A 15,769-nucleotide genomic window follows, 5' to 3' on the forward strand; every position below is an offset into this window, starting at 1 on the left:
AGGATGGTATTTTGACCAATGTAGCATTTGTGAAATAGACCATTTTCCGTTCAGTAAGAGTTCGAACGTAAAAATAGGATCAACGAAGGTCATAACGCCGCAGTGGCCTCCAAACATCGCGTTTTAACACCTAATAATGTGTTTATACACACATATAATAATGGTCAATTCTGTTGAAGTAGGATATCGAAATGCCATACTTCCTTCTGAAAGATCAGACATTGAGCTATAAAAAAGAAAAATTATGTTCAAAATCAAATAACTCAATTTTTTGGTGACAGACGTTCGGTTCGGGAATTTCACTCAATACGCGAGATCTGATAGTGAGCGGGAAATTGAAGAGTTGACATGAGACTTACGTGATGTGCGTAGTAGTTCCGCTGGAAAGGTTGCACTTGACGTAGCAGATCCAATGGTTACCGTGTTGGCTGTATTCGTATCCTGTATATTAATCTCTACATCTGCATATGTAAGTTCAATAACATAAAATTAAAAGCACTATAGTTAGTGTACATAATACAACAATAGTTACACCTGTGAACGAACAGTGGTACACATAACACTACGATCAAGATTTTCCGTTTTCGACATTGTAACATTCTTTCGTTTTTTAGGAGTAAAGACAATTCAGAAATTTATTTTAAAAATAGTTCATAACGAAATGTATTTCTATGCACCCATAAATAATTTTCGTAATAACCGATTACAAACGAATATTACAGAAAAAGGATAATTTGATGCATTCTCTATATTTTTGCTATTATTTGTCTTGAATTATGACTGAAAGAAGCTGCATGAAATTACAAACTATGTAGTGATAATCAACTCATGCATGAACAAAAACTTTAGTAAATATACTGTATTTTTTCGCATAAAAACGAAAAAATTTCACAATGTCGAAAACGGGAAGTCTTACTCGCAGTGTTACATTTATTTCAATACCGGCTTATATACTGAGGTTGCATAGATTTCGAGTCATTTGAATGATGGACTATGATAGGCGATGTAGTGTGACATAAACGAATATTTCTTGTTCATCTGAAGATTCGTTGAAATACTTAATGTTTACTATACTAAGAAATGCAATATAAGTGTCGAAAACAAGAACTAATGTACAAAAATTGAAATACCTAAATTATCCGTGGTTGTGATGAAAGACGATTCGTTGGTGTTTATCAAATAGTTCGTCACTTCCAAAGTAAATTTCTCAAAACATCTTAATAAACGGTACAAGGTGTTATTCTGAGAAGATATGTACAACAAATTTAGTATGAATCTAGCGATCTACGTGGCTGTATTCAATTTGTGTATATCTGTACCAACATATCACTGCGTTTCTGCCTTGAAACCTAATAAACGGTCTTGAGGTTTGTATCAAATTAAATAATTTTAATCACACTTTCATGTTAAATTATAAAAATTTCTATGGTGATACTTTTCTCGAAATTTTGTCCGGTGCCATATTAATACGAATTCTAGTATCGTTAAAACATTTAAAAACAATTGACTTATAATGTAGACACTTTCCGATATGATAGTTTTTTTATCATATACCATGCGTAGTTCTCATGTATAATGCATTGAATATATGTATAGTTCTAAAACAATTGACATATAATGTAGTCATTTTCCAGTATGATAATATATTTATAATATAAACAGTCCTTTTGTATACTATGAGGTTATTACGAGGACACCTCAAAGTATGCACGAAGATAGTACAGCGGGAGTATCGACCGACGCGCAGCTCTCTGAGTATGCCGAAATCATGGGAATGGGAATGCCGAAATCCAAAAAGTTTAGTACAGAATTAGCAAACTTCTTTGTGTGGAGTCCAGTCAAACCATGGTGGCAGCCATGTTTGTTTTTATTATTAGAGGGCGCTTGCGCGCGTAATCATTCCATATTTCTAATTCGCATTTCATTATATGGTAGGATGAAAATATCCAGTAAAATATCGCTAAATTACGGCACGCTGTAACTTATGGCGTTACGGTGACAGATGTATAATAATGCTTAATATGTACAGTTGTATTACATACTCAATATTGAAAAATTTGATTTGGGCTCAAACTGCCTTAAATATCTAACCGAATAGAGATTACACAGCTGGAAATGTTTATAGTAGATGTAAGATGAATAAATTTGTAAAAAACTGTTGCTGTCCGCGCCTCCCCTAATTCTGCGCATGATTCACAAAATATCAGAATTTACGTTTGAGTGCATTGTACAGAGAAATTATAGACCACTTTCCTGGAAGTGAACGATACGGCGTGAGCATGAGCAGAAGTACTTCTGCATCCCAGTTTTACTATTTCCGGGAAGGTGGTCTATTAGGGTACAGCGTAAATTCCTTTATTTTGTGTTTAACCTTATCAATTTACACATTTTGTAGCAGTCTAAAGTTGCGTTTGTACAGCGTCATTTGTATATCATCAAATGCTGCTTTGGTTTCGGAGTCCCCTGCACTGCCTGTAGTCTGATCTAAGTTTCAATCTTAATCTCAATGTTAAAGTAATGATGTTCAGAATTACCGATACTCAGAACATTATCGTGCTATTGTAGAACGTTTGAAAAAAATGCTGATTTATATACACGTAAATCTCGGCCGTGTTTATCAACGAGTTCCGTGAAGGCGGCTTGTTTTCCGTGCTCGATTATGCAAATTTAGAACGCGTCACTGTGCCTGCTGGCAAACTGATTCTGTAGGTCTAGACGAGTAATCAGCTTTCACATTTCGTTTAAGTCTATTATATTCATCAGGATGCGTCGATTCCAGATATATATACATGTAAAACTGTTTAACTAACTATATATATAACATAAATGTCTAGTTAAACAGTTTTACATGTATATATATCTGGAATCGACGCATCCTGATGATATATCCCCAAGCAGTTTACTTGTCCATTCTCGTTCGATTTGATGAAATTTTTACTTGGTGATAAACAAATCGTTATTTACATTGTTGCATATGCAAATTTGTTTGACACACCAGCCAGTCCGGTCACTACCTAGAAACTAATTACATTCTTCCACACGATTGAATCATCTCCTGATATTAGTTTACCAGTGGCGTTATGCTGTACAGTTGATGTTCTTAAATCAGTTACCTGATTTTCTTCTTGCACCAAGGCCCACTGCGCTGAACTGGTGTCACTCAATAGCTGACTGACGGTCTGTAAACACGCCTAAAGAACAATTGTATACATTATTGCGATTGACCTGAAAATATTACTGTGCAATATATGCACTATAGATATGTATAATAGTTGTAATGTATTCATAGTATGTAAACAACTGCCCCATTATATACATCAAAGTGTGTAGTTATTCTTATATAAAAGCTAAATTATTTACCTCAGCCACTGAGTTAAACTCTTCCATGGTCAAAGGGCTCAGACTGTCAAGGTCAATTTCCAATATTGCAAGTACTATATCGGTGGCAGTTACAAGATCGGACAATGTGATATTATTTGCTGCCACCACTTGTAGGTCATTGAAGTAGAGCAATACATCCGATATAGAATGTGAAGAGTGGTCATGAAACTGTTGAATACACAAACATACTATAACGTCGATTCACCAAGCCATGTGTATTACACTGAAGGAATAGTAAACAAATCCAGCAATGTCCAACTAAAGATATAATTTGAATCAAAAGGAACGCTTACGTGGTTATATATTTTCATCATTTCCATCGAAACACAGTCTTTGTCGAATCGAAGCGTGTTAGTACAAAGTTCTGGAAAAGGAATAAATCGTTAAAGATTAATGATTATTGTAATTTTGACACACAAAAAAAAATTCTCTTGTTTCGTTACGTAATAAATAATACATAAATGAAGCATAAGTATCAAATTGTAACAAAAACAGACAATGATTGATATTTCTAATATGACTAAATAAGTAAAGCAAACATATGCGAAGTCATGCAGTAAAGCGAGAAACGAAGACACAATGCAAACATTACACTGCAGCTTGTATTCATACTATCTTGCCTGCGCCTGTCATGATAATTTCGATAATTGTGTTTGGAGTTTTTTTTTTGGGGGGGGGGCATAAATGCCACAATGACAGTAACACTATTGAATTGCTCATTATTTAATATTTTTGTCGGTAAAAAAATGCCAAACACCCCTTGTTTTCGAACAAATACAGTATTTTTTTTAATTACACCCAATTTCACTATTATCACAAGATAGAGCGCATCACATTCATACCAAATTGATGTATAGCAAGTAAAAGGGTTAAGTTTAGTTTGTTAGAGAAATGTTATTGGGATACACTTCAACTCACCATCCCGGGGTTTCACGGTCGCTTCGCCTTCAATCAGTGGTACAATGATATCTTAAACGTAAACAACAATAAATAATAGCCCATTGTAATACATATCGAACATAATACAATGCAACATGGAAAATATGCGCTTGATGCACAACATTGCTGTGTAGTTTTAGCAACAAATGTTCTTGTATATTCTAATATGTATGTGTATTCAATTAGTCTAAACTAGAAGAAGATAGAAGTTTAGGACAGTTGTAATTAACCATTAGTTAACAAATTGCAATTATCAACTTCTGACTTACGAAATAATTCTTGTTTGTTATTTTGACATTTGACATTTCTCAAAAATATCATTCCCTGAAATTTGTTTTTATATTTACTTATATCAAAAAATATTCCATTGTACATGGTGAAAAAAAAGTTTGTTAATTTAACGCATTTCACTGAATTTCCCAGTTTGTGAATATAAAAACCATGGTGTACGTAACAACAATAACAGTATTCACAACTTCAACGCTATATAGTTTATATTTAATATACAATTAAACATTGATATCATAACATTTAGATGATACGATACCTTTCTCTGGCACCTCGCAAATGAACCGATGAGGAGTGCTACATTCTTGTGTACGCCAATCAAATGAAGGAGTTAATGCAACACAGTTCGCGTTACTTTCATTCCAAATATCACTCCAGTTGGTGTAGCCAAGTAGCGTTTCATCACTCCATACAAAATTGTCTTCTACTCGTCTCAGGCCAATCCAATAGTGATATTCCCCACTATTATAGAAACATGGTGCATATAAGATGTTTGAAGCTTACATACTGATATTTAAAAAAACATAAACGCGGCCATACAACCTGACACCAGGCACAATAGACGTTCTTTTGGATGGATTTAATGACATATCCTTTCAAACAAGTCTTTTGGACGGGTAAAATATGTTGTATGTTTTAGCAGAATTCGAAATCATGGGTTGTCACCGACAGTAAATATTAACCTCTCAGCTCACCCATAATTTGCCTTGACAAAATTATGCTCGCCTTGACCTCCAAAAGAAACCAAATCACCGCCATATACAGCACAGTAATCCAAGGAATTTTGTTGGTCCAATATGATATCAAACTTAGCGTAGCAATATTTATGATGTTCTAACCAGGGTTCTGGGCAGTTATCGCTATCATCACAGACGCCAGCAACTAGTTATAATGTAGAAATGAAGTAGAATAAGTAAGACAAATATCGCAATCATCCGAACTATTTTCACTTTAGGAATTACAATTATGAAACAATTGAAGGAAAGTATGCATCAGTGGCGGCGGCACGGGAGGGGAGGGGGGGCGAGGGGGGGTGATCGCCCTGAACCATTTGAAACCTTTGTGTCAGCAAAATTTCCCCTTAAAATGCAGGAAATAACGTTTACGAGGTTCTATATTTCAAAATTTGTAAAGAGGAGCATGCCATCGAACCCTCCTAGTATGGTCGCGTCTTCGGCGCAAGGTTATTGGACATATCTCGCACCCCCATGCACAATTTTGTGCCGCAGTCACTGTGCATGCATAAATGGATTCTCGGAAGGGACTCTGTAATGATATATGTATTAAATTCATGTTTGATAAAATTATACATTTCATATGATATTCGACTATCACGTATAACCATTACAACATCAGTATCGTAATTTGTGAACACGCATTTATTTCAGTACATAGACGCTGTAGCTTAGGAAATAGCTCACTCTCCTGTGAGTAAAGTTACTTTTACCATTACTAATACTAGATCTCTGCAGTAATTGTCATACGTTCTTAGAATTTATCGACGAAAATATGATAATTACGACGTGATGGTATCATGAATCACTAGTATTAGTATTTTGTTTGTCCATAGACTTCAAGTTGGTAATGCGTCTAAAGTTCACAATTTTACATGGCCTGGGTATTCACTACGTAACGCCGTTTTCCAGGTTTTGTGTACACCGTAAACTGAATGTTAGAGGTAGAAAGCACAAGTCCGGCGTAGTCGTTCAGTGCTCTAAATTTAACACCGCAACAACACATAAAAAGAAAATTAAGATGAACAAATTAATTTGAACGTTAATTATTGCCGCTGTTTTTATTTTATATCATACGTCACACTGGCAGCCTGGTGTTTGGCGCATCAGACTCATGGCCGGTAGACCCAAGTTCAAATCTTACCTCAGGCTTCAGACTAGTATTACTAGTCTGAGCTTAGGCTGACCCCACCTGACCCCAACCCTGGTTCAGTGTGCCACAGACTCAATGGGAATGCCTATTCCACTGGCAGAGTTTCATTCACTAACGAATGCGACCTTCACCTTGATTAAGATCCGCAGGTGCTTGTGTTTGACCGAGTCTGGCTGACGCCAGGATAGCGCATTAACATTGCCATTTGATAGAGAGATGGCCACACTGCCCTGTCATGCAGTCCCAAACATGAATATTGTCATGGAATTATTTTTTTTACTCAAAGATTCGTATAATTTCGTGTATATTTGTGAAACGTTTCTCGCCCTGGGAACCCACATTTCGCGGGATCATTGCAATCCATATATGGAAATAGCATGAGTATAACTTCTCTTAGCCTATGGGAATCGAATTGTGAGGTCATCCTGTTATTCGCTTAGACTTTTTGGTGAGTGTGTCTTGTAATTCGGAATGGTACGATAAAGAATAGTTCTTTGATGTTTTATTCCGAGTGGTGTCTGTGTTTTCATTTATTTCATCTCCGTTTGCTATCCCTTGACGTATAGGAGTGCACTGATTGCTTGTGGTCGTCCAATACTCAAATATTTCTCTTACAATATGACTTGTGGCAAAAATGCACTATATGTCAGCACTAGCACTTGCAATTTTCATATGCAAAAAAGTCAGGAGATACAACAGTGACACACACACTGGCACACACACAAAAAAACAATTAATAATGTTACTAAGCAAACAATCGTACTTGTTTAATTCACGTTCATGAAAAACGTGTTTGTAGCACCCGAGGGGAGGGGGCGTATGCCCAGTCACAACATTGGAAACTATTTTATAGTTTCCTGGCTGGTGGTTTGGTCAAAACGTTGGAACATTTTTATTTACCGGTTGGTGCCATAAGCGAGATAAATGCCGTAGTTGTTGTTTTTACTGTATTTTACGATTTCTAGAATACCTTCGCTGTACGATACACTCGAACGTAAATTACGGGATAGGAAGACGCCATGTTTATTACAAGTGTTCATAAAGCATTGTGGGTTACATCACGTGATCTTTGACATTAATAATGATATTATCTGAAAGTATCCTACTAGCAGTTTCTAAATTCAAATGAGCACATCTTATCTGCTAAACCAATACTATAAAACTCCATTGAATAGGTGACTAAGTGATGAATTCACAATCAGATTTGTTCAGTTTGTAGCAAAACTATCAGAATGCGTGTAAAATAGTATAGTGTTTCAGACGTGATGTTTGATTATAGAAAGCTAAATAGATTTTGACCGAAAATGTGAGGACAGTTAAATGTATCCAAAGTACAATAGAAGCTGAAGAGAATACGTTTAGCATATTGTACATCTAGTGTGTCTACACACGTTCGAAAATAAACTACAGTTGTGGCGGTTTTAGAAGAGAAAAAAAGCGTAACATATCTGGACGAAACCAATTACCTCGAGCTTGCTTGTATTTTGTTTATTCATTAATTTTTCAAACGTTTTAGTTTTTTTGCATGGCAGTATTCGCCTAATATCGTGCTTATGGTGTTCGACGTTTTTCCTTAAAAGGTTTTCAGTAACATTACATATACCTTGATATTATGTTATTGCTCTCTTCATAAGCATATGTGCTTCTAATATTTAACTTCCCATTATGTGTGAACAGAGATTCAGTATTATCAGAAATTGTTAATTAGGTTAAATTTATTTTTTAGGGAGCAAATTATTTAAATTACAAATGAGTAATATGTGCACCCGACGGAAAGCAATCATTCGCTGAAATTGAAAACACACCCGGTTTAATTATGAATAATAGCACTGCGCGACAAGTCGTATCCACATGGCAGTTAATGTTTCCGTAGATTTATACTAGCAATATTTAATGTTCCATTATAAAATTATAAAAGTGGCAATTACTCGCTGGTATGAATGTTGTGTGGGAGGGAATTTGTGTTGATGTAGGCATAAGATAGGTCTATATCATCCAGACATCCGGCTTTGGCGAAAAATATTACAGGTATAAATCCACAGTTAACCCATCATACATAAATGATTGTAGAACGAACGAATCATATCATCCACGTAAAAACCTCAAATCAGAACAGTACAGTACACGTGCAAATAACGTGTCATCACGAATGGATTCAATATAATACTTGAATACTATTTAAAAATTACGATATCTGAGACATATGAGGTTCATGTTAATTGTAGGGAAATCATCTGTACAATCTGTACAAATAAATTATGAATAAAAAAAGCAGTGAGATAAAAGAGAATAAGCAACTAGTATATCTACATGGTTTGCACACTGCGTACATGATTATGAGTTCAACTGTCATCCGCCCAGCAAATGTGTTCAGATTTATTTGATACTCCCCGATTTTGTAGTGTCTTCATGTATGCATAAACTAAACTGTATTAATCAAGTATCCTAAAATTAATCCTTCAAATGACGATATCATTTTTTGCCATCGCAATCTTTGTTTCCTTTAAGTTATGTTCAATTGAGAATTCGTGACATGGTAATCAAAGCTTGTTTAAACATAGTCGATGGAATTGCTTTTTTCGCTCAATCAGTTAATTCATAAGCTGCGGAATACGATTTAGTTGTTTAGAATCTGTAAGTACGCGTTGTCGTCTTGTAAATCAAAGATTGCTGCCATGCACGCCCCCGTCATGTAAAATCTCGTAACTCAAGTTTTGATAGGGCTACAAAAATAATTGTTGGGTTCATTCATAGGTTTCCATCGTCAATGTGGCCATTTTGGAAATACAATTCAAATCCTACCTTTTGGTCATGCTCAAAAAATGAGAATTAAGCAGGAAAAGCAAAAGCATGACAAGGGGCCCATTTTACATTGAGGATTATATTAAAAAAATTAGATGCCTCAAAAGTGAATTTCAGTTAGATCAGAAAAATAAAACTGGAATTACCTGGTACCAGTCTAATATACACACTTATATGTAGCGCTAAAACATTTACATAAATATATTCATGCTTCGAATGTCGATATCATTCACTGTCTTATTAATCTTTGCTTCCTTTACGGTTCTCCGAATGAGAAATTATGTCCAATTGAGAAATCGTGACATGGTAATCAGAGCTTGTTTAAACACAGTCGATGGCGAATCAGACAATGTGAAAACGAACGAAAAACAAATTCAAATACCTATCCGCTATTCATCAACTTTGAACAAATCATGGTTTAATTTCGTATTTCCCGTTTGTTATTGTTTCGCGTTCATTTTCGCTGTATACGCCGTTTTTAAACGATTAAATATAAATATTATTTATGCTGCTCATATTACTAATGTGGTATAGCTTTGATTGTGTAACATTTCTCGAAATGTCGTGAAGAATCCATGTTAATTGTATTTAACAATTTTATTTCCGCCTTCTTGATGTTTTCGACAACAAGTGTAAGACGAATAAATGATTCACGTCTGTGCTTTTTTCTGTTAGTAAATTGCAGTTTTGTCGAGTTTGCGGAGAAACATGCCGTACAATAATCGATTCATTAGTCGGTACGTTCAACTTACTTGTGTGCCAGTATACCAGTGGCACACAAGTATACCAGTGCGCCGGGTATATAAATAATATATATATATATTAAGTGTTGTATTTTAAATTGTTTATGTTATATATTATTAGTTTTAATTCAGAATATTCTTAACACGCAAGATGATTTGCTTCTTACCGGATTTAACATCACATCATATCAAAGTAGGCAAGTGAAACAAGCCCTTTGCGATAACAGTAGTAACGTAATGATTCTTGTTGATATACTTCTCTTCAAATATGTACATTTGCAAACTGCACAAGGTTTCAGTACAATTGATTTAGTTCAAACGGTAACGCTCATTACAAATGGAAATTACTCAGAATTAGTACAACTTAATGTCTTTCAGAGCTAGCTTAAGAGTCGATATTCAATATTGCATATTGATTTAGCATTCCGTAATTCAAGTAATTCATATAGATATAACAAATACCATCGAAAATATGGCAAACACTGTCAAATACAGAAAATAAATTAGCCACTGAATGCGTCATAAATACATAATACAAAAGAAAAGATTGGTATAGTATAGTATAGTGTCATGCATTTGCTCATAAGCTGCGTAATACGATTTACGTCGTCTTGTAAATCCAAGATTGCTGCCATACACGCCCCCTGTCATATAGAACGTCGCAACTCAAGTTTTGATAGGGCTACAGAAATAATTGTTAGGTCCGTTCATAGGTTTCCATGGTCAAGGAAGCCAATTTGCAAATACAATTCAAACCCTACCTCTTGGCCATGCTAAAAAATGAGAATGCTACAGGAAAAGCAAAAGCATGACAACGGGCCCATTTTAGATAAATTGGCAGCCAATTTGATTTTTAGCGGCCAATGAGGATTATGTTTAAAAAATTAGGTGGCTCAAAGTGAATTTCAGTTAGTTCAGAATCTGTTGAGAAAATCTTGACAAAAAAAACCCGGGAATTACTTGGTACGGATCAGTCTAATATACACACTTAGAATAATATGTAGTGCTGTTATATTTATCTATTAATTCCGTGAAGCGCATACATCGGTACTACGTTCCACGTGATACCACGGCGAGGCTGTAACAGTTACTTAGTTTAAAAACATTAGCAATAATGCTTAAAATATTACTAAGCCAGTTGTAATTCGATTAATGATAACTTACGTATAATACCCGAACAAAAATACAGCTCATAATTATATTAATGATAAATATATTTTGTAATAGCATATTTTGAGTTTAAGGAAAGCTAATTACACTGGATATCGATTGTGCAAATCTAATTACTGTGATGTGTTACTAAGCAACCACGAGTGTTGTTCAAGAGCTCCTGAACAAATGAATATCGAACAAATATCCCAGTATGATACACCACTTATAGACTTACTGTAATGACAGAAATATGTCTGGGAATCGTGTACTAGTAGTTAAAAATGTATTACATACTGTCTTATGTTTTATTCTTGAATTATTGAGACTACTACCAACTTGTTGATTGTAGAATTTTACGTGTACAGACTAAATTTATTATTTTAATTAAAGGATTTCATATTCATCTAACTTCTGTGTGTAATGCTCGTGTTATTCAGTTTGTTATCCACTGCGTGAAGATATCCATGACCCTTCAACACCCACGTCTTGATTGTGAAAATGATGCGGACGTTTATGTTTTAACACAACCCCATTTAAATCATTTAAATTTAGTAGACAGATATCCGTACAGCATGTCAATCTATTTAATATTTACATATTTGTCATTTAAGTGCCAATGCTACATGGGACAATAATTTACCAAACATTGTCTACTTTTATCGTTTGAAATATGAGGTTTGTTGTAGGTATGAACATTCATTATGATTATTGGCAAATGGTCGTTTGTTGATTATACTGTAGTCTGCGAAAAATACCGTCGCTGAGGTGCTTTCTGCGTGTATAACTACAGTAGCCGCTCAGTGCTGACCGAAACCTACGACTAGGTCAGTTGATATCTACTTTGACATACTCATATGGAAGCTGACAAGATGGGTTAGCGGATCTACAACGAAATGAAAAAACCTCGTCAGGTTTTTATTACTTTTTTTGTGCATTTTACGCACGTACCACTGATTCAGACAAAATCAATTTAGAAAAACACGAAAGACTTACCTGCATATAAAAGAACCCCACAAACTGACAGAATTGCCCGTAAATACATCGTTTCCATGATAAAGCTACGCCTGTCTGAAGCGAAAACCAGCGTACCTAATGCCTGTAGCAAATAACGCATCTAATTATATATTACAAGCTCTAAATGGATATAATATTCGGACAGGTTTTTTCGTTTGGTCATGCGCATTGGGGAATGTTTCAATCGCGTCAGCATTTAAGTATATGCTATATGTATTACGGTATATGCTGATGGTTTCATAGCGTCAACGGAATTATTCATCATATTTGGTTTGTGTTAATCGACGCACTGTTATTGTATAAAACCTATACTATTATCATTTCAATCAAACTCTGAATCCTTGTGCATCTGAAGAAATTCATGTGTATATGTTTCCATCATTACTTACGCCGTATACGTGCAGACAATTGGAATGTTAGTCAAATGATAGTGTATTGTCTGATAGTGTATTATATCATAGTATTGACTTATTTTTACTGATTTTCTACACCAACTGAACAAATTATTACTTTCTATCAATGAGCATGTTTCTCTTCTTTGGTAATATTACTAGATTGGCAGTAACGCTCAAAATATTACCCAATGGCATGATGCGTAGCATATGATCGGAAACTATGAAATGAACAGACGCTGTGATGGCATCATTAATAAAAGTATGGATTCACAAAAGACGTGTGTTTCACTGTTGGTCGGAATAACGTCAGACATACTAGAATTACGTAAAACGGGCGAGCTTTTCAGGTAAATATCATTGGGATACAGAAACAGTGGGAGTGTATCCTCCGTTTGCTATTGAATGGTTCTATTCCGCGAAAAACATGCAATTAGACACGTAATCCACGGATTCAATACCGACAGCATCGCCACCCGCGTGTGTTCTATAATGTAAGGACACTTATAACTTTATTTTTTAGTCCCTCAAAAAATACGTATCTCGTCATACTATTACAACTACCTGAATAATAACTGTGAATTCAGTCTGCATGGGTGGTATGAGTTGCTACTAATTTGGTCACATTTCATTTAAGACAATTCATTTAGAGTATGTCCCTCAGTTTATTGACGTATGTGGGTGTGGTGTGTGAAAAATCACGTCTTGGGCTTGTGAGATATAAACAATCATGCGAATGGCATTTACTTGGGCTTACTCATTCAAAGTTAATATGATGTTTCGGATTAGTTGGATTACAATGAATTTAAGTGCGGTAATCATAATAATCCATTAAATGTGCAATACAACAAGGTATAATAACTATAGATCACGAAATCCAGAAATTTCGAAGATGTGTTTTTACCAATTGTCATGATCATTGAATATAACCCTACATAATCCCTACACTGACATCTGTTCTGCTGTTTATGTACTTGTTTCATTTATTAAAACAATTATTTTATTTTGCCATTGTTGCTATTGACGATCTAATAAATATGTACGACTCATATAATCGCTATAAATATATTAAGTGGCATATTTTGCTACTCGGTATATCAAAGATTCGTAGTAATATAATTTACTATTCCCTTGTTATATATCACCTACTTGTGAATATAAATTAATAATTGATTGAGGCTATAGCAATTAGGGAAAAAGAACTACTTTGGTTTCATGCATATCCCGAAGAAAAGCTCTGTTATCTTCTGGGAACTGAACAGCACGTATACCCGGCCAACCAATGAGAATTATTATTATTGTAGTCGTGTCATGTACTGTATATTATATAGTGTTACATATATAGTCAAACACCACGTAAAGACAGGGAAATAATGTAGTGCAAGTAGGAAATAATTCATTTTTGTGGTTTACAAAAACAAAATAAAACAATATGACATTTCAAATATATATGGTCAGTACATTACTAGTGAACTGTCTTCTAATTATCGCTATCGTCTTTTCAAAATCACTTGTGCTCAATGTATCTATTCTTTCCGGTGATACTTTTGATTTTGAATTGATCTACTGATAAGAACACGGCTCTCACTATATTATATTCCTTTGTTATTTGTTATTTGTTGTGTATTATCGTATTAAAGCTAAATTTGGTGGGAAACGGAAAGATACGTAAAGGTCAATGTGAGTTTGAGGTTACAAAGTGCAAAATCCTTTCTTTTTTACAGAATATATGCACTAAGTAATTTCAGTTTTACATACACAGCTAGAGTATTTGTCGCATTAATGAAGTATTTCTGTTCACATTGTGACGGTCATCATATTTTTGATCATGTCGCTGAAATATATTAAATAGCCAAAGTGAATATGAATTTGACTCTAAGGGGACGTTTCTTCTAGACTATATGTCAAAAAAGGTAATTTTACATTACCTATCGTCAATTGTATACACCTTTTCAGTAATATCTCACCGCTTATACCTATAATGGTATACATTTCATAATTCATTCGCTATGTCCATGCCTGTAGTACATATGTAGATACTTTAAATTCATTTTCGTAGGTAACAGGTAAACCAAGGTGTTGTAGAGAACAACTAGCATTATCACACAATAAAATAATACTGTATCTTGTATATGTTCGAGATTCAGTTTGTGAATTACCGACTATTCACTTAAAGGCCGTGCTAATTACACGCCATTTAGATTTTGGTCAGTGATTGTGACAACACGAGGAGCACGTCTAAATACTGTGGTGGAGCGCTCTCTTCGTTTGCGTTTACACAAATGATTTCAGCTGGCATCAATGTCACTTGTCTGTTTTTCTGATCCGTTTCAAATAAAAATCATTTACCCACTCCAGATTAAGGGTTTATAAAGATTAACAACAAGCTAATCAAAGCAGTTTTTTGGCAGAAACAATAAGCTTGTGGTTAATTACAATAACACAGTTATACGGAATATCTCATCAATGTCACTTGTCTGATGTAGACCGCAGGTTTATACAGAAACCATTGCACGTGGAACGGAATGACTGTGCACACTCGCACCTTACTCCTTATCTCCTTTTGGTTGTTTGTGTTAATGCCAGACGATTGTTTGTAAAATCCATACTCATCTCCTAATTCTAAAAACAATTTCGAAATATTTTTGTGAAACTGCGTTTAATACATATCTTATTTAATACATAATATTACACTTGTTGCAGCGGATGCTGTGGAGTATACAAATAGCCTTGTCAGCCTCATCTGTCATATTTTATCAAGCTTCTAATAAACCTTCTATTAGGTTATCGCATTGCAATATTATCCTTGAATCAATATTTTATGTAACAGTTTTTCAATCTTTCACCCCGTTACGAAGATTGCAATCTTAGATTCTGTCATGTTTACCTTAGTATTCCTTAATTAGTAATAATATTTCGTACAAGTATTTGTTTTTGAAATTAGTATATTATCATGAACATGTAATAGTGACCTTTGTTAGGGTATGATATCTCTTGAAATAACTATCAGGAAAAATAGTATTAATATTGTTGTGTGAATTTGATAACATATTTTTCGTTTTCATAATTATCAGTGTTTGCTACATTTACTAATAACACAAGTTGTCATAAAACTGACTTAACTATAAAAGTCATTCAATAGTGACATTTAATATAAATTTTAACTTATTT

General features: G+C 34.5%; 1 protein-coding gene across 1 annotated transcript; it reads right to left on the bottom strand.

Moving 5' to 3' along the window:
- Positions 1 to 164: 164 nt before the first annotated feature.
- On the bottom strand, positions 165 to 12,295 carry LOC146731457 (uncharacterized). The gene is made up of 10 exons (XM_085493781.1): positions 12,186 to 12,295; positions 5,304 to 5,490; positions 4,868 to 5,070; positions 4,300 to 4,350; positions 3,675 to 3,745; positions 3,361 to 3,549; positions 3,030 to 3,191; positions 1,131 to 1,242; positions 360 to 461; positions 165 to 226 (listed from the first exon to the last, which is right to left on the bottom strand). The coding sequence occupies exons 1-10, from the start codon at positions 12,241 to 12,243 to the stop codon at positions 165 to 167; spliced, it is 1,197 nt and encodes a 398-aa protein (XP_085349907.1). The 5' UTR covers positions 12,244 to 12,295.
- Between the last annotated feature and the right edge of the window lie 3,474 nt (positions 12,296 to 15,769).

Source organism: Saccoglossus kowalevskii, chromosome 19 (genome assembly GCF_978046115.1).
Source record: "Saccoglossus kowalevskii chromosome 19, keSacKowa6.1, whole genome shotgun sequence".
In the NCBI taxonomy this organism is placed as follows: Eukaryota; Metazoa; Hemichordata; class Enteropneusta; family Harrimaniidae; genus Saccoglossus; species Saccoglossus kowalevskii.

Bases quoted from the DNA above. Each gene is read 5' to 3' on its own strand.
- LOC146731457 (XM_085493781.1), bottom strand. From the start codon at position 12,243: ATGGAAACGATGTATTTACGGGCAATTCTGTCAGTTTGTGGGGTTCTT. The intron at 1,243-3,029 runs GTAATTAGTTTC...ATATCTTCTCAG, and splicing joins ATTCAATCGTGTGGAAGAAT to AATAACACCTTGTACCGTTT. The intron at 227-359 runs GTAAGTCTCATG...TCTTTTTTATAG, and splicing joins GGAACTACTACGCACATCAC to CTCAATGTCTGATCTTTCAG.